The sequence below is a fragment of the Branchiostoma belcheri genome, unplaced genomic scaffold, assembly GCF_001625305.1.
Source record: "Branchiostoma belcheri isolate BF01 breed outbred unplaced genomic scaffold, Haploidv18h27 scaffold61, whole genome shotgun sequence".
Classification (NCBI taxonomy): domain Eukaryota; kingdom Metazoa; phylum Chordata; class Leptocardii; order Amphioxiformes; family Branchiostomatidae; genus Branchiostoma; species Branchiostoma belcheri.
The window spans coordinates 1,279,469-1,303,101 of NW_017804254.1; the positions used below are offsets into that span (position 1 = coordinate 1,279,469).

The 23,633-nt window shown below is 39.4% G+C and overlaps 2 protein-coding genes across 2 annotated transcripts; both read left to right on the forward strand.

Annotated features, from left to right (window-relative positions):
- Window positions 1-133: 133 nt before the first annotated feature.
- LOC109482855 (signal peptide, CUB and EGF-like domain-containing protein 1) lies at window positions 134-7,486 on the forward strand. The gene is made up of 6 exons (XM_019785697.1): window positions 134-164; window positions 2,881-3,024; window positions 3,875-3,997; window positions 4,892-5,038; window positions 5,500-5,622; window positions 6,392-7,486. The coding sequence occupies exons 1-6, from the start codon at window positions 134-136 to the stop codon at window positions 6,544-6,546; spliced, it is 723 nt and encodes a 240-aa protein (XP_019641256.1). The 3' UTR covers window positions 6,547-7,486.
- Window positions 7,487-19,300: 11,814 nt separating this feature from the next.
- Window positions 19,301-21,847, forward strand: LOC109482942 (collectin-10-like). The gene is made up of 5 exons (XM_019785840.1): window positions 19,301-19,473; window positions 19,780-19,830; window positions 19,939-19,973; window positions 20,926-21,309; window positions 21,758-21,847. Exons 1-5 carry the CDS (start codon window positions 19,391-19,393, stop codon window positions 21,760-21,762), a joined length of 558 nt encoding a protein of 185 aa, XP_019641399.1. The 5' UTR covers window positions 19,301-19,390; the 3' UTR covers window positions 21,763-21,847.
- The last annotated feature ends 1,786 nt before the right edge of the window (window positions 21,848-23,633 follow it).

Genomic DNA, 23,633 nt, shown 5'->3' on the forward strand with positions numbered 1-23,633 from the left:
AATGAAAGTATGTTAGATTGTCAAGTGGCAGATACAGAACGAGACAGAGATATTGGTGACGTTATGAATGAAAGTTTCTAATGATGCTTTATAAAAATTGGTTAATAACGTTTTGTTTTCTACAGTGATTTCAATGGAGACAACCACATCCCCGCCGACACCAGGTAGGTAGAGTTAGCTTCTGTCAGGCCATGAAACGTACTATTCTTATAAACTGGCATGCGTAATGTATATATATATATATATATATATATATAATATATATATACCCAAAATGTGACATATAGACCCTCAAAACAAATATTTTTAGTACGTTATTTTGACACGAAATGAAGGGACCTTTTATTCCCCAGTACGCTCCAGGTGGGAGTTTGTGGACATGAATCTAAATCTAAAAATAACGTGATTCATTTTATCTTCCAAGCCACCGTACTTTGGTACATAGACTATAGTTTGATTTTCTCTTGCTTTTCTTCTCATTAAAACAGAACTCCGTAATAACCTAAAAGTGCTATCGGTGACCTTATGAAGGAAACAAAGTTTCTAATGATACTAATGTTTCTAATGCTACTTTTCAGGTTGAGTAACAACCAATACATTTACGAGGGGTGATACAAAAGTTCTCGGCCTCACCTAGAAAATAAAGGTCAAACTCCTATTCTTTAATATAGCTGTATACTATGACGTCTTACATCACTGCACACAAAAATTCAAATTTTTATATTCATTAATTAGCACGTGACGCACCGTGAAAATGGGGTGGGTGAGGGCAAAATCACAAAATGGCCGCAACAGAAGCGTGTGCTGTGATCAAGTGTATCGATAAAAAGGGATGTCTCCTAAGGAAATCCATGAAGACATGGTCAAGACACTTGGTGATGACTCCCCTTCTTATTAAAATATAAAGAAGTGGGTTGCTAGCTACTAGCGAGGTAAGGAGAGCACAAAAGATGAACATAGGTCAGGATGCCACAAATCAGCACCACGGACAATCCAGTTGAGGGCACCCATCACATGGTAGTAAATGACAGGTGTGAGACTGCCCAACATGTAGCAGGTTCTTTGGCCTGTGTTATGACTCAGTTCACAATGTTTTGTCGAACATCCTGGGGATGAAAAAAATGTTTGCATGGTGGGTGCCTCGAATGTTTTTTGAACATCAGAAGTTAAACAGGCGGGACATTTCAAGGAACGAATTCAGTCCAATGCATGCAATTTCCTCAAAACATTTGTAACCCAAGATGAGCTGGGTTCACCACTTTCACCCCGAATCAAAACAGCGGAGCAAACAATGGATGAAAATTTTTTCCCGGCCACCCAAGAACTTTTAGCGACTTTCGTCCGTTGACAGGGTTTTTGCCTCTGTTTTCTGGGACAGCAAGGAAGCAATCATGATTGACTACCTGCGAAGGGGTTAAAGCATCAATGGGGAGTACTATTCAACAGAATTACGACAGTTGAGGACAACGATCAAAGAGAAAAGGAGAGGAAAGCTCCTAGCTGGCCTGGTGGGTGCATGTGTGCATGGGTGCACCTGTCCACACGGCACAGGGGTCAGTGGCAGCAGCAAACGAATTTGGGTTTGCAGTCTAACCCCACCCTTCCAATTCACCTGACCTAGCACCCTTGGACTTCTACCTGTTTCCTAAACTCAATTTCTACTTACGTAGTCAACGTTTTGATGGTAATGATGACGTCATCTATGCGGTATAGGCCAATCTGGGGGGTCCAGATGCAACCTTCTTCCACAAGGGGAAAATAAAGCTGGAACATCACTGGACCAAGTGCATTGCAGTTAGAGAGGACTATATTAACAAATAGTGTAAGAAAAATTTTACTGCCATGACGTTTTATAGGTCGGGCCGAGAACTTTTGGATCACCCCTCGTATTTAAGCAACTAAATACATTCAAATGAGAGCATCCAAGAATTTAGAACGTTTAGCTTGTAGATACCTTATCCAAGTGTTTTGGTTACAAAGAATATAGCCATGTTACAAGCAATATATTTCTGATGACAACCAGGAAAACGAATTGAAGGGGTCTAAGCCTGTGGTGCAATATGTGCTTGTAGAATGCATGTGCTATTCCAGGAGAGTGCAATGGGGAATGGCGAAGCTTCGTTTTGCTACCCTGGCGACTGCGTTATGGCAAATCATTTATCTACCTTGAAGTTTAGTCGATTATGAAAATATGAGATGGTAGCGAATTGAGAGACGTTATATCCAACGGCAGATTAAAAGTCGCACAGATTTGTGAATTTTCTGCTTGACTTTCTATTGGACTCTTCACTTTCAACTTGACTTTCTATTGGACTCTTCACTTTCAAGTGTATTTGGCTCGCAATATTGTAGTATGGCTGTGACAAATTCAAATCGAATCTGGCTTTCTCTATTACTTAGCTGACAGTCTCAATTTTGTTATGCAGACATTACAGATTCAACAATGGCGGCTGTCAGCAGATTTGTACCAACATTGTTGGGATTTGCGTGTGCCCCTGTAGGGACAGTTTTCTTATTCCCTTACAATGTAGTCACATAGTACCTAACATTGCCAAAGGTTGAATGTAACTACATGTATTTCAAATGAAAGACATGGCACACACGTCCTTTAGGGACACAGATATATGCTGATAAGTCTGTGTTTTTATCATCTGCTGGCGTCAGGGCACAGCGATTTGATTCATTAGTTGGACTTAAAGAGAACTAAAGCTCAACATCAAAGACAAAGTCTGATCTGACGGGAAGGTGGACCAGTAAACACAGTTTCAGGGAATGAATGTAGGCAGATCGAAGTTTGCCTCCAACCCTCCATTCTGTCATCCTCTAGTTCAGAGATTGATGTGGTCTAAACACGTGGTATTATGTCTACACACTTTGCAGTTCCGCCGTGCTATTGGCAAGAAAACCGCGATATCTTCGGCAACTGCTTCCCTGTCGACTGTGACAGGGGCATCTACAATCAGAGTGACCAGTGTGGAGACGGGGTATGCTGCGCGACGGGCGACAAGATACAATGCTGTGATGGTGAGTTTTTGTTCCCAGTACAATACGATAATATTTACAACACACGTTAGTGAATTGGAACAATAATGACGAAAAAACTCTATTGTACATTCATGCATCAGAAGTAGACGTTAAGAATTCCAAAGTTTGCATTTTGACCCATGTAATCCTTTTCATAATTTAGAGACTTGCCAGGAATAAGTGTCTCCGACAGTCATCAACAAATGACTTATTGGTGTTTTAGTCAAAACAGTGATATTATTGCTTTTTTTTGCTTTAAAATGACTTTGATTCCTTCTAGCTCTATTCATTCAAGGCCTTGTGTTTTTCTACCTCCATGGTTTATGTTCATTGGTTTATCATTTGTATCAGCAAGAGCATAACGTGTGGGACAAATTTCGATACTTGCTTACAATAACATAAATCATTCATAGTAGAGTCATTAATACAAGTTGCAACCACGTCTGCTTCATTAATCAATGTTGAATAAGTGTGAAAGCTGTTGAAACCCAGGTCACGTAAAGAAACCCATTGTCAACAATGTGACCCCTGTTACCACAAAAAACAAAAATTAGTCAGGCAACTGGACAGGCACAGCAACTGGATATGATTTTGAAAATGGTCAGATGTTTCAGGTAGCATTCAATACCTTTCGTCAGTCACTCTGGAGAAAAATCCAATTCAACTGGTGTATGAGAAATTGATGACCTCTTTATGTACATGTATAAGGTACAATCCTCAGTCTCTCCACAACTCTAAACATTTTCTTCTGCAAACGCGAAAAGATATGGTTTAGCGCAGCGAGGTCTCAGAATAGACCTAGCAGAGAGCAAAGGGCCAGATTTTGACAATCATATGTTTCCTCATGCAGACATTAACGAGTGTGAGACCAACAATGGCGGTTGTGAGCAGATCTGTACCAACACCATCGGCAGTTTCGAGTGCTCTTGCAGGGAAAATTTCGTCCTCGCCAATGACAGCTTGTCCTGTAACGGTAAGACCTTTATCTCAATCAGTATTGTTATCATTGTCCTAAAATCTGGGAAGTTTTAACTGCTGATTATGAATGTACTTCGTGCTTTGAACGAAGTGATACGCCTGTACATCTGTAAGATCCCACGAAAGATTTTGTAAAATACACAGGAGCTCATAGTAGAAGAAAAAAATCAAAATAAAAAAACGACGGAGCGTCATATGACGTGCGAGTAATTACGTGTCATTTACGGTTCATTGTTTCTAAAGAGTCTCTACGAAACCTCATGATTTCCTTCTCTTCTCGCATGTAATAGTCTTGAAGTTGTAACAAATTAAAATCATTACAGCGTGTATGGTTAGCTGACAGTCTCCATTTTGTTATGCAAACATTACCGAGTGCGCGAAGAACAATGGCGGCTGTCAGCAGATTTGTACCAACATTGTTATGATTTGCGTGTGCCCCTGCAGGAACAGTTTTCTAATTCCCTTACAATGTAGTCCCACAGCACCTAACATTGCCAAAGCTTGAATGTGACTATTTCAAATAAAAACTAGTACACACATTTTCATCAGGGAATGTAGTCAGATCGATGTTTGCCTCCAAACGGCAAACCCTCCGTTATTCTGCCATAATTAGTCGTTAAGTTAGTCTGTGTTTTTATAATTTGTTGGCGTCAGGGCACAACAATTTGATTCGTTAGTTGTACTTAAAGAGAACTAATGCTCAAATGAAATATCAACATTAAAGACAAAGTCTGATCTGACGGGAAGGTCAAATATTACCTTACAAACAGGTTCATCACGCAATGAATGTAATCAGATCGAAGTTTGCCTTCAACCCTCCGTTATTTTGTCATCCTGTAGTTCAGAGATTGACGTGGTCTAAACACGAGGTATTATGTCTTAAAAACAGCGGATCTGCCGTGCTATTGGCAAGAAAACCGCGATATCTTCGGCAACTGCTTCCCTGTCGACTGTGACAGGGGCATCTACAATCAGAGTGACCAGTGTGGAGACGGGGTATGCTGCGCGACGGGCGACAAGATACAATGCTGTGATGGTGAGTTTTTGTTCCCAGTACAATACGATAATATTTACAACACACGTTTGTGAATTGGAACAATAATGACGAAAAAACTCTATTGTACATTCATGCATCAGAAGTAGACGTTATTGATAAAAAATTCCAAAGTTTGCATGTAATCCTTTTCATAATTCATTAGTCAAGCAACTGGACAGGCACATGTACAGCAACTGGATATGATTTTGAAAATGGTCAGACGTTTCAGGTAGCATTCAATACCTTTCGTCAGTCACTCTGGAGAAAAATCCAATTCAACTGGTGTATGAGAAATTGATGACCTCTTTATGTACATGAATGAGGCACAATCCTCAGTCTCTCCAAACATTTTCTTTTGCAAACGCGATAAAAAAGATATGGTTTTGCGCAGCGGGGTCTCAGTATAGACCTAGCAGAGAGGAAAGGGCCAGATTTTGACAATCATATTTTTCCTCATGCAGACATTAACGAGTGTGAGACCAACAATGGGGGCTGTGAGCACAACTGTACCAACACCATCGGAAGTTTCGAGTGCTCCTGTATGGATAATTTCCTCCTAGCCAATGACGACCTGGCCTGTAACGGTAAGAGTTTTATCTCAATCAGTATTGTTATTATTGTCCCAAAATGTGGGAAATTTTTACTGCTGAATGTACGTCGTGTATTGAACGAAGCATGTGCGATACCCCTATACATTTGTGAGGTCCTACGAAATATTATGGCAAAATACACAGAAGGTCATAATAAAAGAAAAAAAATTCATAATAGAAAATATTACACAAGCGTGCGAGTGCGAGTACACGTACATATATGTCATTTACCGTGCTCATTGTTTTAGAGGTGTCCGTAAGAAGCCCAAAGTTTTCCTTTTGTTCGGGTATGCAATGTTCTGATGTCGGGCTAATCCCATAAAATGTCACGCAATACCCATGATTGCCAAATTTAAATGCCATACAAACCTATTAGGAACACTGACATCTGCTGATACGATTGTGTTATTTTTGTCTTCATCGATTTGATTTATAACTCAGACTTAAACAGCAGAAATGAGGAAGCTGTCCACTATAATAAATGAAGATACTTGTTAGGGTTCTAGTCGGAAAATATATTCAAAGCATCCTGTCAGCACCATTAATTGATTACAATCCAAAGGGAGCCTAAGAATAAGGATTAATTGAAGTACCAAAATCAAGACCTTGGTGCACGCAGTTTCAGTATTGTCAGATCGAAGTTGCCTTGAACTCAAACTTCTCATGTCACCATGTCATCTTTTAGTACTGCTCTTACTTTAAAGTGCGAATTGGGAAATAAATATAAATAAATGTGGTCTAAATGAATGGTATAACATTGCAGCCGCGGTGTGTCATTGGGAAGGCGGCCCCGGTTTCTTGGGCGTCTGCATTACTGGCGACTGCGTTACTGGCACCTTCATCCGGAGTGACCCCTGTGGAGACGGGGACCCCTGTTGTTCTGTAGGCGAATATATATATTGCTGTGAGGTAATATAAAAGTGGCACAAAATGGTATGGAATACTAATGAAAGTATGTTACATTGTTAAGTGGCAGATTCAGAACGAGATAAAGACAAAAACTTATCCTGACAGCAAGTGTAATTAATTGTACAAGCGGCTGGTAATTTTTAACGCCATGTCATCTTTTGAGCAACTCCTTCTAAGTTGCTTTTTAGCATACTATTTGATGTTTAAATAATAGACTAATTATTTTCAATACCCGAAGTTGAGAAGTTGTCAAGTCCTGCGGCAATGAGGAATTCTGAAAGCCTGTAAACCCGATAACTCAAGAAGGCTTGGATTGATTGTCTTGATATTTAGCAGGTGGGTTGGTCTCATTGAACCCTCAAAACGATTATATTTGGGCCCTCTAGCTGCTTGTTAAGGAACTGCATCAGAACTTACTGTTTTGATATGGTCACAAATTCTGAATGGTAGGTAGCTCTTGTGCTTGGAAAGAGGTGACATGAGTTTGGACCTCCTAGCAGCTTATTCTGGTACTGCAGGGGTGTTTGTTGAAAATATTTGAAGGATAACTCAAGAACCAGTTGACAGATCGTCGTGATGTTTGGTATAAAGGTAGCTTACGTGATGCTTGACACAATGAAATAACATGACAAAAATTATGCAAACAAGGACCAAATTTGCAAAGTAAAGCTGCTGCGTTTCATGAAATGAATATTCAAACTTGGCATGTGTAATTGAGAACAAGGTAAACATCTGCAGATATTGATTATGTGCATGAAGACCTAATTTGCATAGTTGATGAGAAAATTCTATAATTCATTAGTGGTAACTGCCGTTAGTTTCATACTTGCGGCATTTGGAGATTAAGTAAAGGTGAACATCATTAAACATTCAAACATTGCATAATTTATGAGGAAATGCTCGATTGCCCCTCTATGTTCAGATAAGATGGTCATTTGGTCGGGTATGTGATCAACACGTACATGAGGATCTTACTTGGATAATCAGCGGAAAACATTTATAATTCGCCAGTCATACAGATTACCATTTTAGGGGAGATACGAGGTCGTTGAACTCTAGGTCCAGCATACATACTACTGTGCTCATTGGGAGAAACGTTGCTGTTTCACTAACTAATTCTCAAGGGGATATCTTAAATGTGTCGCCTTAGTTTCTCTGCGCAAATGTAAGTCGCTACTGCTGCCAAACGCAAATGTTACGCAAAAATACATATATCAAGCAAACTAAGAAACATCACACATGACCCGGGGATTCAGCAATGTCAGTTCTTGCACATCTCTATTTGTAATACCATACCCAATGCTGCAATGCATATTGTTTTTCACATGGAAATGGGTTAGTAAACATAAAACTGTTTTAGTTGAAAATACACATCCCTATATGTTCAGTAAAGCAATTAATTGTAACCCGTGACACCAATTCATACTTGGGATATAATGTTACTCTTATGGCTATATATTGTATTAAAGTGGATTAGACATACTGTACAAGCATAAGTAATAGATGGGCCAGCACATGCAGTTTACTGGGACATAGTGCCACCCCGAGTGGGTGGCCAACACTACATGCCGTAAACGAGTCCAAGCCCATGGTCTGTCTGACTTATATAATTAGAACATGGCCATTTCCCCAAGGTTTTCTTTCAAACTTGTTATCAGTTTCTCTTGTTCATTTTCAGTTTTTCTGGTTCAATATCAGTTTCAATACAACATTTGTCTTTGAGAAAGCTGGTCTGTTTGTGTTTCAATCCCTTGGGTGATTAGCTTGCACAGATGGGGACTTGGTTTCAATTAAAACCAAAAAAAGTGTGGTACTATTTAATGCAATTGAGTTTATAGTACCATACTTTTTTTTCATAGTACCACACTTTTCTGCACTACCGAGATATAAACACAGAAAATAAAGGGCTCTAATTGACTGAGGGGTAGTGGCCATGTTCTAAGAAATGTTTGATGCATAGATCAATAGATCGCGTAGGCTAAGGTATATATCATATTTTGCACTTTAATCATAGTCATGTTATTCATAAACCTTTTATTATTGAAATATATAGTTCATAATAAATTTATTAATTCATAATCAATTTAACACCATAAGGAAAATATAATCATAATTAGAAAACAACAATGAGAGGTATAGTAAAGAATGTCAACACCACATGTGCACAGCGCACTGGAAAGTTACCCCATGAAAATGTACTAACCTACAAATGTACTTTCCAATGGTATTTGATTTGTTATAATTTTTGTAGATCAAAACTAGAGAAATACTTACAGAAACATAAGATATCGACGAGGAACATAAAGAACATCAAGCACACAAGTGCAGCGTTCCAATTATGATAGATGATAAAATGGAATATATACATACGTGTGTGTGTGTGTGTGTGTGTGTGTGTGTGTGTGTGTGTGTGTGTGTGTGTAGAATGTGGGAAAGTAACGGTTGTAAGGTGAAACATGATACAGTTATATAAAAATTATATATATATATAGAGAGAGAGAGATAGAGAGAGAGACAGACAGACAGACAGACAGACAGACAGACAGACAGACACAGAGAGAGAGTACCAATTGTTATTTAGCACTTGAGATATTGATTCCTTATGATATGGGTAATGGTATGTTTACGATATTTGCTTGCGCCACGCAGCTTGCTGCTTTTGGGAATTTGCTTCTATCCTTAATAAAATATAGAATTAGAATGTCTCCTGTCATTCTTTTGTACTGTTTGGTACAAGTATTTTAGCTGATATCAAGATGTTTAGAACATCTACAACCCCTTACAAGGTGTCTCTGTCTTATAGGTTACCCTATACCCTATCAAACGTGACCAAACGAACTTAAGTTACATGCCCATTCTATTCCGATCATCGACTATTGACAGTCCGGTGCATAATTTTCAGTTACATACAGCTGAATGTAATAGCGCCAAATTCGCAAGCACAAGACATATACTCATTATATAAAGTGACCCTCGAATTGAGATGGCCTTAACTCCTAATATAATGGTTTAGGCCCGGATAAGATATAAGATGACCATGTTTGACACAGTCCCGCGCTCAGCTCATTCGTTTGTAATAAGTGTTTAACACTTTAACATTCTCGAGTCATGGTATGGATGTATATATCAAAAAACAAAGAAGGGTATAAAAAGTGAAGCTCTTCATGAACGTGATGCTCCAAGTTGAAATTTTGCAAGGGATGATGGGTACACAGAGATCATGCGGGCGGTATATTTGAATCGGGAAGCCCCTCATATAACAGTAAACATCAAACTATGTCAGAATCCAACCTCTTGTACCTGACTGTAGGGTGAATACTGGTTGATTAAGATGATGATATTTTAAAGGTACATCATTTGTTGCCACAAAGGTCTATGTTTAATGCCAATTTCGAGTCTACGGGCTATCCCTATCGGCCCGCCATGTTGGTACTGACGTCATATGACATCCTGGTAACACCGATCAATAATATAGGGTTAATGACCCGCCCTGAGGTGTATACGGTGTCATAATTCATGGTCGGTTCCTATAACCACCGAATGAACGACCGAGGCCGCGGAGCGGACGAGGTCGTTTATGAGGTGGTTATAGGAACCGACCATGAATTATGACACCGTATAAACCGAAGGAAAGCGGGTCATTAACATTATTATCATATAGATATTGTCACATATGCGTGTACATCAAGCAGACACATAAGGGAAATAACTCCTGTGTAACATATAAATCTTTTAATTCTGCATTTAAGTGAATTCTCATCGCAACAAACCAATTATTTAAAGCTGAAAGTTACAGGTAGGAACTAAATTTACCGCTGAAGTTTACCGCTGAATTTCCTCAACTGTTTCTCCACCACTATTGTCCAAATCCATCTCTGCGGTTTATCAATAATTTTTTCCTTAATCTACCGCTGATTTTAATTGTATTTAGTTTTATTAAAACTAAGTTAATTTACTACTGTACATAAACAAGTCTATCAGAAAGGTCTTTAGAATTTGAAGTAGGTTAGAAGAAAACACCACCCTGTCATGTAATGGTATCGTCGGTTACGGACCCGCGGGTCCGTATATCGGATATTAATGACCTGGGTTATGGGGGAAATGGAGCCTTCTGATTGGTCGGGGTCATCTGGCTATATGATAATAGTTCATACTCTCTCCTTGGAAGCGAACACGGAGACTCCTAATTTCGCAAAATTGGACTTATTTGTGCAGATAGACACAGGGGTTACTTTTCTCCCCTTCCTCAGGACACACTTTAGATGACACTGAACCAGCGGGCAAAGTAGATGGTACCAGAAAACGCAGGGGTGAGAGATGTTTCCCGGTTAGTTGTTTACGTGTTCTCACAGCAAGACAACATTAACTTCCTGTTCCACGCATTTGTGGTTGTCGATTAGAGCAGTGAACCACCAAATACAGAGCAAACAAATGTTTCTGATTCTACTTTTTGGCGACGCCTCAGGGGGGAGCCTAATGGCACAGTATTGTGTGTAGTTTGCAAGAATTCTAGGAATTGCACAGGCATTTTTTTCCACAGGCATGGCATGTCTACAGGCATGTTGATGGCACACTTTTATGGACATATTCCTACGTAGTCCTAAATTCTTGCCCACATACCCACATGCATTTCAAGTGGAAGTTTTACATTCTTCCCACATCTCTTCCCACATGCCTTCCAAGTGGATGTCTTAGCATTCGAAGTGGAAGTCCTACATTCTTGCCTCCCACATGCCTTCCAAGTAAATAAACTACAAACTCCTAAGACATTTTAGAATTACTTCTGTGAGTACAGTCGATAGTGATCAGATGTGCTGTTGTAGTACCAGGTAGCCGCTTGTGTTGAGTGTCCATTGGATAGGTAAGTTTGCCATATACATTAACTATGTCTAGTTGTCAAGGTTGTGATTTGGAGTTAGTTTTTTTCTAAGTTGCCAACACTAGTCAAAGAAGTTGCCAACACTAGTCAAAGTGTGTGTTGTTTTAGGATCTGTTATGACAATAGACAATAGCATTTTAAGGAGGGCCCCGCATGCCCATTTTCTGTACAGTGTAATCTAATTGACTGTTTTAATTCTACGACTGTAACCGGACCGATCTAATAACGCGTGTCCTGGATGGTAAGTTTGCCATGTTCAATGATGAATCCTATGATGAATTCTACGTAAGTCAGCACAAGACATAGACTTTAATAAATGTTAATATAATTTATAGAGACCATGCGCGTTTTTTTGTGTAAATACTACTCTACTGGAATTTGGAAAATGACCCACGCTGTCTTTCCACCAAGCTTCTATTGAGTCGCATGGTTGGGATACATTCAAGTTGATATTTATGAGTTCAAAAAAATCGGCGAGTACAATATTATCATGTGACCCGTTTCTAGCAAACTAGCGCATTTGAAGCTTGCGTTGTGTACAGACTATTACACATATTAGATGTTTTGTGCTACCGTTTTACAAGAAGTTCTAAATATAACAACTCTTCATGAATGGAAAGGATTGTTCATATAAATTTCTATTTCATTACAAATTCAAACTGTTGACACGGAGATCAGTTAGCTAGGATAGGCTAGGTATATCGCGAAGTTAACTCCTCGCGAACATAAATGCACTTACATATATGTTGTACACATCAGAGGTTGGCATTGATAGGTTGTTGACGTTGGTTGGCATAACCAAATATATTGACTAGATCAATTTTGTTATAGGACAAGGTAGAAGTACACATGTATTTTAGAGTTTTTTTTGTGCATGCAGTCCTAAGTATGCCGTAAAATTAATCATGTATGATATATGACAATACATCTGCATAAATATCTACACCAGAGAGAGATTTGTACTTCTGTAAGACCATCGACACAGGTGTTTTATACGGCTTCATTTAGCCTTAAATGGATTTCCTGTTACATTACCTTAAGTTTGCCTGGCCGTAGGGTGCTTGCGGAAGGCCTCCGGTTAGAAAAAATACCACCCAAAAACGACAACTGCAAGGGGTCATTCGCACCTTCTGCCTTGTGATGACTTTTTGAAAACTAGTAGAAGGGAAACCTTTTTTTCAGGCCCAAGTTCATCAGTTTTGGCTTGCACAATAATTCCTCTCCGGCTGTCACACAGTCCTATGTGAACTATTTCCGTCCAGAACGTTGGTCCTCTGCGTGCCCAGTTCCATTTTCTTAGCCACCTCAGCAATATCCTGTAACTGTCAAGTCCAGTCCGTGAAACGTGGGTGGTCGTCTTTAAATTGTAGGTTACTCAGATGTGTTGTTGCCATTTACGATGTAAGCGCTTAGTGGTGGTGTGCTTTCTCCTGATGAGAACAACGACATTTCATTCGGGAGCTGTGCGATTTGGAACAACGTGGAATTTGTACAATGCCTGTCCTTGTCATGCGCTGAAAACCGGTGGGACATATAGTGGTATGCTTGCTATGCCTGCATTCTTAACATGCGCTGTAAACCCTAGGGATTTGTGGCATGTCGTCAATGCCTGTGTTTTGCACATGCGCTGAAGTCTTATGGATGTCCTACTTTCTGGCCCTCATTCCCACATGTCTTCCAAGTGGATGTGTTACATTCTTGCCATTCCCACATGCCTTCCAAGTGGAAGTTTTACATTCTTGCTTCCAATCATTCCCACATGCCTTACAACATTCCTTCCAAGTGGAAGTCTTCAAGCCTTCCAAGTGGAAGTCCTACATTTTTGCTCACATTCCTTTCCCACATGCCTTCCAAGTGAATAAACTACAACCTCTAAAGACATTTTAGAATTACTTCTGTGAGTAAAGTCGATCACATCGTGAATCTGAACATGTTGGGGAAATGCTGAGAAGGAGACTTACAGATATGCACTGATGATGTCTTCGAAGCTTCTACAGTTTACAAAAGAGAAGTCAAACCCTTCAGACATAGTTTTAGACATAGCTATAATTTTAGACAACTACCTTTGATCATGTAGATTTCAATTATTTTATATACTGTTCTTCAATGTCCTTTTATGTTTGTAACTGACAATTAGCCTCTGGGCATGAATTTGCAATAAACGTCTCAATTATTATGATATGAGAGAAAGATATAATAGTACCTGTTTAAATGCAGCAGAGCTCAGAAGACTGTCGGTACAGATTCACAAGAATTTTTAGTCTTGTGAATCTGTACCGACTTCATGAACATCATGGGAGTCTTGTCAATCTGTACAATTTCCACAATGTCCCAATGGTTTCCTGGAATTTCACTAGGTAGGAATTGTATGTCAAGTGTATGTCCTACATTCTAGCCACATTCCCCACAAGCCGTACCCAGTGAATGGTTAGCATTTTGTCCACAGGCATGCGGAATGTCCACAGGCATTTCTCTGACCCACATCTATGCCCACATTCCTAGAAACCCTTGGGAAGATCTGTCTGCCCCATGGCCCTACTTTCTGTGACCCCGGGGCTTGTTCACTATACACTCAGGGGAGGAGTGCACTGCATCTGTCCAGACTTAACAGGTACCATCATCATCATCTGGTCGTGACAGTTTCACGAGGGGTACCAAGTCTTCCTCAAAATCATGAAGTCACGGCAGTGCCATGCAAACCCTAACAGCAATCACCGTCGCCATGGCAATGTATGTTTTCATTGCCAGTCTTGTTTTTAGTTACGGTAGTACTCGCGCGATCGCGGTGACTCTCCTCCACGTTATGGCACCACGAATGCGTGTGTTTGTACTACCGTATTGTCTCGACCGCGAATTCAAACAACGTGAAAACCTTCTTCCCACTCCTACTGCAAAAATAAATCCCTGCCGAAAAAACATCAAGTTACAGTAGCATACCGAGAATCGGCAGTCTTTTATGTCGTAGAGACTTGGAAGTAGAGTAACATGTACTTTGTAACACCTACAGCGTGAATCGCAGGTATCTGTTGATTGAAATGTTTTTTTTACAATACGGAATTGCCAAATTCCGTACTCTAAATTTCATGCATGCACGACATATTGTGCAGTATAATCACGCATGCAGAGCCAAATATCGATTTAGAGCAGTATTTTGGACAAACATTGCCTCTGCCTACAATAATAAAACCATGTTTTGAATGCGCCAGAGCGGAGTTAATGTAAATATCAAATGATGTCAAATAATGTAAATATCAAAGCAGAATTCGCTATTCTTAGTGCATCAAAAACAGTGCATCCGTCTGTAAGTTTCTGACAAAAACAACTCTCTGGACTGTGATACTGCAGCTACATGTCCTGTTATCCTCGAATGACCCTAATGGAAAATTGTTTGAGCGCTCGAGCATCAAAATACTAGTACCTTCAAATACTACTTCATCCACGATGTAAGTTTATCCATTATCACTATCAAATTGCATTGCCATAACTAGACACCGTACATTGGAATTACCGTAGAGCAGCAAGGCAACCTAGTCCAAAATTTAATCATCCCAACTTAATGACCATAGAAGTTTGATAAACTGTCTGAGCAATACAGGGAGGTAGTGGTGAAGTAGACATAGAGTAATGTTAAGTGCCGTACTTTTTAACACCACAAGATATAAAGTTGTAGAAATGTTTTGAATTTTCTAGTCACTGTGGACTTGAAAAATTCACTACACCAAAATTGATACATGTCCGTCCTGTTGTGCGGTATGCTCACATATGCATCGCCAAATATCGATCTAGAGCAATATTTCACAAAGATAATCCTGTCAGACGGACACGCTAATATGTTGACAACAATAATAAAACCATGTTTTGAATCCGCCAGAGCGGATCAAGAGATGTCTACAGACAAGCACAATTAGCTATTCTCAGTAGATTGGAAACATGCTTGAGACATGCTTGAGACAAGAACAACTTTCAAGACGGTCAGCTACATATCATTCCCTGTTGTTCCTAAGTTAATGATCCTAGAGGCTTGATAAACGTAACTTTCAGGGCAATACAAGGGGGTATACGTAACGAATGTTACAACTGCTATAGCAGATACTAGATATACTAGATACTCATTTTACCACCATTTACAAGTAGCATGCACAGTAGAGGTTAGGTTGGGGAGGCTGGTGTAGGCTAGTATGTAAAATCAATATTAGTCATTATCGTCGTATCGTACTGACATATATAGAGTTTTCAAACTCTATCCAGTGAGTAACAATTTCTTTGTGTATTATAGTAGCATTTTTTTTTACCTTCAGCAATGGTTCTATTTACCAGAGGCATACAGTGTATCAAAGAATTTGAGATGTCTTGTTTGGCCATTATCAATATCCGCGATGAAATAAAAAAAAGCAAGACATCACTGTATACTGTATACTTAATGTTAAACTTTATGTTTAAAGTTTATAAAAAAAACCTATCAGACTGACAGCCATATTGTGTGTGGGGAACTTTGTGGCAAACGCACTTGTTGGAACTTTACTAATACTGATAGTCATACCGAGGTACGTGGTATCCGTACCCGTGGATGACCTTTCAGCTCGAGAAAATACCCAGTGTGCAGTGTTCGTGTCTAGCTACGTCGCGCTACAGGCTGACGTTGCCATGGATACATCTATTTTTAAACACGGAGCTGAACAAGAGAAAGGATGCTATTGGTTATTGCCACGTATGCAATCCTCTCCCCGGTTTGGATAAAGTCCTGGTGGAAAGTGAGCTAGCCCAGAACAGATCTGACACCCAAGGACCACTGACAGCCCGGCAGACAAGCCGCACAGGTCGACACGTCCTCAGTCTTCTTACAGACTCTTCAGTCACAGTAAAACAGTTGACGACACAAAGTGTGTCTCAAGTTAGGCAATATTTCATCATCAGTCCAGAAACGTACAGCGAAGAGATATCCATGGTGAGTTCTTTTTTTTTCTAGATAAATGTAAGCTGTGAATTTATTTATTTGGTGTGTTTTCAGGGGCTTGCTACTCTTATACAAAGACTAGTACAAAGTAATTATTGTCAATTTTACTGTAATTTAAATGAGATTGAAGACGAGAGTCATTTTATTGTGGACTGTACTCTATATATAATAATAAGAGAAAGATTCTCTTCAATTGTATACAAGATTATTCCCCTACCTTTAGATTTTTAGATAGAAAGGAAAAATTCACTTTCCTCATGAAACGCGATAATCCTCGTACTATACACTCCATATGTTCTTATATTTACAACTGTTTTAAAAAGCGAGAAGAAGCAGAACCTGTACATATGTAGTTTTACTATAGATATATTTTAGTCTACCATCGCTATTTACCATGACCTGTACTTAGTTCGAAACGAGCAAAAATGTACAATAAAGGTCTTATTTTATAAGTTCATCTGCCGTCCAGCCTTAAAACATTTAATTGAACCTGGAGATAGATGCATGGTATGATTTAAAATCTTAAACAAGCCGCACAGAGCTCGTTCTCTTTGAAATGTAGTACAGAATTGATGATTTTTAGGGTCGAAAAATTGATGAGCTGTTTTTTTCAGGAACATCTGAATTTCTTAGAAAAACAGCTCAATTTATGATTACCGAAAATGACAGATTGTCATAGGAAGTTACCGAAAATGAATGGACTTTGATAAAATATATGAAAACAATGCAATTTTTGGTGCGGCAGAAACACTAGAACATCAGAATATGAGCCAGATGTATGAAAGAAATTGTATTCATGACATAACCTCAAAAGCCACCAGTTTAGGCGTTAGTATCTACGTATGGAAGTGCTTCTGTGAGTCCATTATATACTGATACATATACACGTATCGAATACATAAAGATAACGGTTGTGTATAGAAGTAGCGAAAAAAATTAACTTTGGAAGCAAAATCTCAAAGAAGGGTAGAATATTTGAGTCTGATAACACCACTGAGGGTTATTTTCCTTTGGAAGCATATTTCTTTTTTCTACTTTATTTCCGACTGTTATGTTTATGGTGCACAGGAAAAGGAAATTAGATCCCTCGTTATGTCTTTTCGGCTACAGGTGTACGAGTATTACAACACAGACTTTTTTGCTTTTTTTCTCCTAAAAGGTCTACAGTTTTTAGCTTCATCTTTTAGGAGCAAGGGAGCATAAGTGTAGACATTTAAAAACCGGGGAAGTTTTTCATATACTAGGTGAAGTAACGTACATGGACAGTAATAAACAACGGTAACGGAGGTTACAGCCATTACTGTAAAACATTTTGTTCAGCAAGGTTGGCTACAAAAGACAGCAAACTCCTTTTTTCTCCTCTTAGAAACCCAAAAAATTTTTTGTCTTTTATGCGGCTCCATCTAGACCGTCTTACTTGAGCGGTAAAGGAGGTTACAGAAGTTGGAGACAGGTATGAAACACCTCGCACGGCGTACAAGAATAGTGACAGGAGCGATCTGACTTGATTAGTCAGAGGGACTGACTATCCGGCTTCAACAGCCATCAAACTATTGTCGTAATAAAATTTAGGCTACTTTTTGTAGTTTTATTTCTTCTCTGGAGACAGCCACTTTTGAGGGAGAGAAATCCAACCCGTGACCATCAATCAAACCTAGTGCTGTGGTACATTTTTCGTGAAACATAGTCAGTGTAGTGGGAAAGTGAAGAAAGCAATGATGAGGTCCATAATTTGGCTCTTATCTAGTCGTAAAGAGTGGCGACACCATTTTGTACATTTGAATGAGAATGAGTGACGTTCTCACTCAAATGTACAAAATCTCACTCAGTAAAGAATGTGTTGACGGCACATAGTGGGTCCAAAATTTGTTAATATTTTACCAACAGTCCAGAAACGTACAGCGAAGGGATATCCATGGTGAGTTCTGACTTATTTCTAAATGTAAGCAGTGAATGTGCTCAGTGTTATATTATTGCTGTTATTTTGCCTCTGTGTAATCCGAGCCGGTAAGTCACTCCTTCTGTGGATCGATAATGTAAATGAGTCATACTTTCTATGAATATGTATACCATAACTGACATGCTGCGACCTGTAAACAGGATGCGTCTAGATTTGTATCTACGCTGCAACGCCGGAGAGAACATTGTCAGCACCTCCATATAGACTCTCATTCTCATGTAATAGCATTGATCTTATCTGCCTTCTAGTATCGTGTGGTATGAATTCAGAGATACCCCTAGTCCGTACAGGTATTTTTTCCTAGCTAGGAGGAATATGATGTTGTGATATTACTGGTCGTCATGCTGATATTCCAGATGGAGAAACAATTCCAGCACCAAACAGAGCAAACAGACTTGTTGTACCAGTATTTTTTCCTTGCTAGGAAGAATATAACATTGTGATATGACTGGTCTTTATACTGATATTCCAGATGGCCAGGGACAGGCAATTCCTCTTCTGTTTGGTGCTTTTGACAATACCAGCACTGACAGTCCAAAGTAAGGTTTAATTCCTGTACATGTTAGAGTATATAGTATATACTGAGTGTATCAATGATAACATGGGTGTTCTCTCATGTTTATTTTTTTTCCTCCATGTTGATCAAAACTAAAAATGCTAAGAATTTCATTTTAATGTCAGATGATGCGAAATTCATTTTTGGTGGATATATGTAAATTGAATATACGCTCATCAGCTGTTTGATTTATTCACTTCTGAAGGATTTTGTCAATGTATTTTTAGCCCCAAAATATTCTGGGCTGGAAACAGCTAGGGTCATGGAACTTGGTAAGGTCCACACTATGTTGTGAAAAGATTATACGTCTTGGCCATACTCATCCCAAATTTTCAATTATTTGCGGCCAAACAGTTTGGTAATGCCTTATCAAAACTCTGACACTATTTGTTTATTTGATACACCTGTGTTGCAGCGTGCCCTGATGGGTACAACGAGGTAGACGGGAGATGCTTCTTTATCTCTGACGTGGAGAGAAGCTTCGAAAACGCAAAGTACGACTGTATGTACAGGGGTGGGTCCCTAGTTGTGATCGATGACGCGGAAGACAGGGAAGACGCTATGGAGGGAAGTAGTGGACCTGTGCCGTAAGTTTCCTCATATCTCATTTTAAACATAAATATTAAACTTTTGATTAAGAAATGAATGAAAATATAGATTGTTAGACTTAGAGACAATGCATAAAATGCATTCAGACCACAAACTCACTTTTACTTGGCCAGTTGTGGGCCAAAAGGGAGTGATGTTTTGGCCGTCTGAAATCTTCTGAATTGACGATTGATAGAACTCGGCTCACTCTGTAATCATATGGCAGGCACCAGAGAACACCATTTACAATCACAGTCATGTTTCAGATCCAGTCAATATCACGTATGTTCTTTCTTTTTTAATAGATACTGGATCAGTCGGGAAAGTGAAGATGTGGATTTCTACAGCGAACCTGAGTAGGAGACAAATTTCACTTCTTAACCTTAATGCATTTAATTGTGCTTCAGTTTTTCTTGAGTCGTCGCTACATTAAGAATGATCAACAATGTTTTTTTTCTTTCCAGGGACGAGAACTGCTACATCTGTGAAGCCCCGCCGGGTAAGTCGGAGCGTTATTTTTCATGAAGGAGACAATGATTTTTGAATGAGAAAGAAGAAGTATTATGTGTACCTGAGTGTGTGTATGTATGTATGTGTGTGGGCGCGCGCGTGTGTGTTCATACCTATCCGTTCTCTATTAAAACAAAACAAAACAAAATTGTACTTTTTATAATACTATTGGTGATTACAACTTTGATGTCAAAACTTATGTAAGGTGCGATTGTTACGTAAATTGTTACATGGGTACCGGTACGTTATTACTTTTGCAGTGTTTTGACATTAGTTGAAACATTCTTGTCCAATTAATATTACTTTCAGGACAAACTGTTATTCTATGAATGAAGGTGTATCTAAACACAATCTATCGGTACTGCTTGATAACCATCCAATGTTCTTGAAGCTGCAGTATGTCACATTAGGGTGATACAAAAGGTTTCTGGTCATTTATTTACAAAGTACGTGGAATCAACCCAAGTAAGTACCATGCAGGAAATGGAGGTGCCAAACTATGACGCCTTAATAGTGCGTTATTCACAGCTGTCAGTCATGTTTGTTTACATCCTGGTTGGTTTTGGTGTTGGTGTGGTCTGTTTTAGTGTCAGCCATGGGTGTAAGAAATGTGAGATAATTGCACAAATATATTGAAAAGTGGAAGTAAATTAAAATCACACATTTTTCAATTAAAACATTATTGCCCCTTCAAAATCACCAGCATCTGTATTTTACAGGGCAGATGATTAATTAGAAGATTGTATAATGACACTTTAGCGGTGTATGATGGCAATTCTAGTAGTCTTGTAATAATTATAACATCCACATGATTCCTGAGCCATAACGTGTGCAAATCACAATGACTTTGTCATAACCTAGGATGAAATGCAGCTTAAGCTCTTATCTTAACAAATTTTAGCTGGTTATCAAGCCAACTAACCTCATTCATTCATCTACAGTGTGTCCAGTAGCAGGCTACGTCAGTTTTAACGGAGTTTGCTACAAGGACTTTGCTGAGTTAAAGACGTACGACGAGGCCAGACAGACGTGTGCCGCAGACGGGGGACTGCTGGCCATGCCGAAGGACGACGCGACCAACACCTTCATCCACAACCTGGGAGGAGGAGCTGGAATACGCTGGATCGGGCTGACTGACCTCGGGAACGAAGGCCAGTTTGTGTATGAAGACGGCCAAAGCCTTGCGTCATCCGGCTACTCTAACTGGCATCCCGGTGAGCCGAACGACGCCCACCAGGGCGAACACTGCGTCATGATGTTTGACACCACGCACGGCTGGAATGACGCAACCTGCAGCCTCGCCAGGGGATTCATCTGTCAGCTAGGTATGTGTTACCATTGCACACCCTAGCGGGTTTGTAAGGTTTTGTTTCCAGTGCCAAATTCACCCTCTTGGTGCAGTCTTTGGAGAATGAGTCCTCTGAAACAGTCCTTGGAGTTTTAAAATGTCCAATCAAGGTGTTTGTTAGCTATTTCTCTGGGTGAACAGGGATTGGTCAGTTACCACGAGAGACGATTCTAGTGTCTGAAATAAAACGAAAGGGGGTCCAAGATCAGCGATGATTGGTCAAATTAGGTCACATGAAGGTGGGAACTCTGATAAGTCTAATTTTCCCGTTGGTCTGTACATCCCTAGCTTTTGGGAAACCACCAGTCACTATCAGGATCCAGCCCCAACAAGTCCTCGCTCCTAGATCCTTATTGGTTGGGGTGAGACGCCTTGATTCTAAAAAACATTTTACCTCACGTGTATGTCCAACTCTGTTGAACTAGGTTAACAGTGGTGGCCCCCTGGAATGACTGAATGGGCGAATGCTGGCTGGAGTGGCAATCTGTGGGATTTGCGGTGCTGAACCAGACGCGTACATAGGCACATCTTATGACGATATGGCAAACACAAACACATCTTATAACGATATGAAATATGGACATTCGACCATTGCAAATAAGTAAACTTCAAACTGCTATTGCAATTTGTGGGAAATAATAATTGAAACAAATACTTGACGAGGCCAGATGAAGCATGGCATAACTAAAAGAATCTACTCATTCAAGGAAAACTCAACTCCAGAAGGCATTTTATCCAATACGGCATTGTTATGAACACAAATAAACAAGCAAAACAATTCAGCGAATACCTAGGAGCTCCAACATTTCATTAAAGATCATCCCCAGATTTTTTAAGATCACCTCCACTTTTCTGAGGGATGACGGAGTGGAGTCTTTAACTTTTAAACAGAACTGATAGCATAAGCAATATCAACTCAACCTTAGTGAGTATCACGTATACAGAACAACAACAGTGGATGAATAGAACAAAACATTAATTATTTACCACAGCATATTTGTCAATTATGTCTGATAAAAAAGATAACGTAGCCATGCTAACTTTCCAAGTGCCTAGTACTATCACATTTACAGCCACATCATAATCAAGGGCATTTAGTATGAATGCGATCTTATTAGATCTTACTAGCACCAGTTATGTACTTAAAAAGTATATTAAAAACATCTTAAATAGCGTATCAATTAACTGATATGAAGTTAATAACTTAAGGAATTAAGAAGAGGTGAAGGTTAACGTTTTATGATTCATTCTAAATTTTGTCTTTTGAGCCTTTGCTGTTGACACGGTAGTTGCTACTTTATGGGAACTTGCTTCTGTACATGTCTTAGATAATAAAATGGTAATTACCAAAAAATACATGTCTGCCTGGATTTCTGAATGAAAAAATTGAAATAATTACTGTAGTGGTCCTGGGGAAGGGGCGAAAGTACTGTCTATGTCTATCCGTGTAATTTCGTGTGATTTCAGATTAGTTTATTTTGAACGGGTGGTAATTCAAAACACACCATGTGTTGTTAGGACAAGGGTATCGATAGATCACCACAGGACGGAGGGATATCTCTGTGCCGATATAAAGATGTTGTCTTGTCAGTTGTAACGTTATGTTATACATGGAAATGATACATGTATACACGTAATACACGTAATTATTGCACGACGAATTTGTGTCTTTGTGCTACCGTATCGTCTCGACCGCGAATTTAAAACACCGTGAAAACCTTCTTCCCGCTCCTACTGCCAAAATACATCAAGTTACAGTAGCATACCTGTAATCGGCAGTCTTTTTTATCGTAGAGATTAGAGATAGAGTAACAATGAACGTCAACGTTGTACATGTACTTTGTAACACCAGCAGCGTGAATCACAGCTATCTGATTGAAATGGTTCTTTACAATGCGGAATTGCCAAATTCCATACCGTGAATTGAATGCATGGACACCATTGTGCAGTATAATCACACATGCAGAGCCAAATATCGATTTAGAGCCGTATTTTGGACAAACATTGCCTCTGCCTACAACAATAAAACCATATTTTGTACGCGCCAGAGCGGAGTTAATGTAAATATCAAATGATGTCTACAGACAAGCAGAATTCGCTAATCTTGGTGTATCAAAAACAGTGCATCCGTCTGTATGTTTCTGACGAAAACAACTCTCTGGACGAAAACAACTCTCATGTTATCCTCGAATGACCCTACTTGATAATTTGTCCTAGCACTCGAGCATCTAAATACTAGTATCTTGAAATACTACTTCATCCATGATGGAACTTTTATCCATTACCACTATCAAGTTGTAT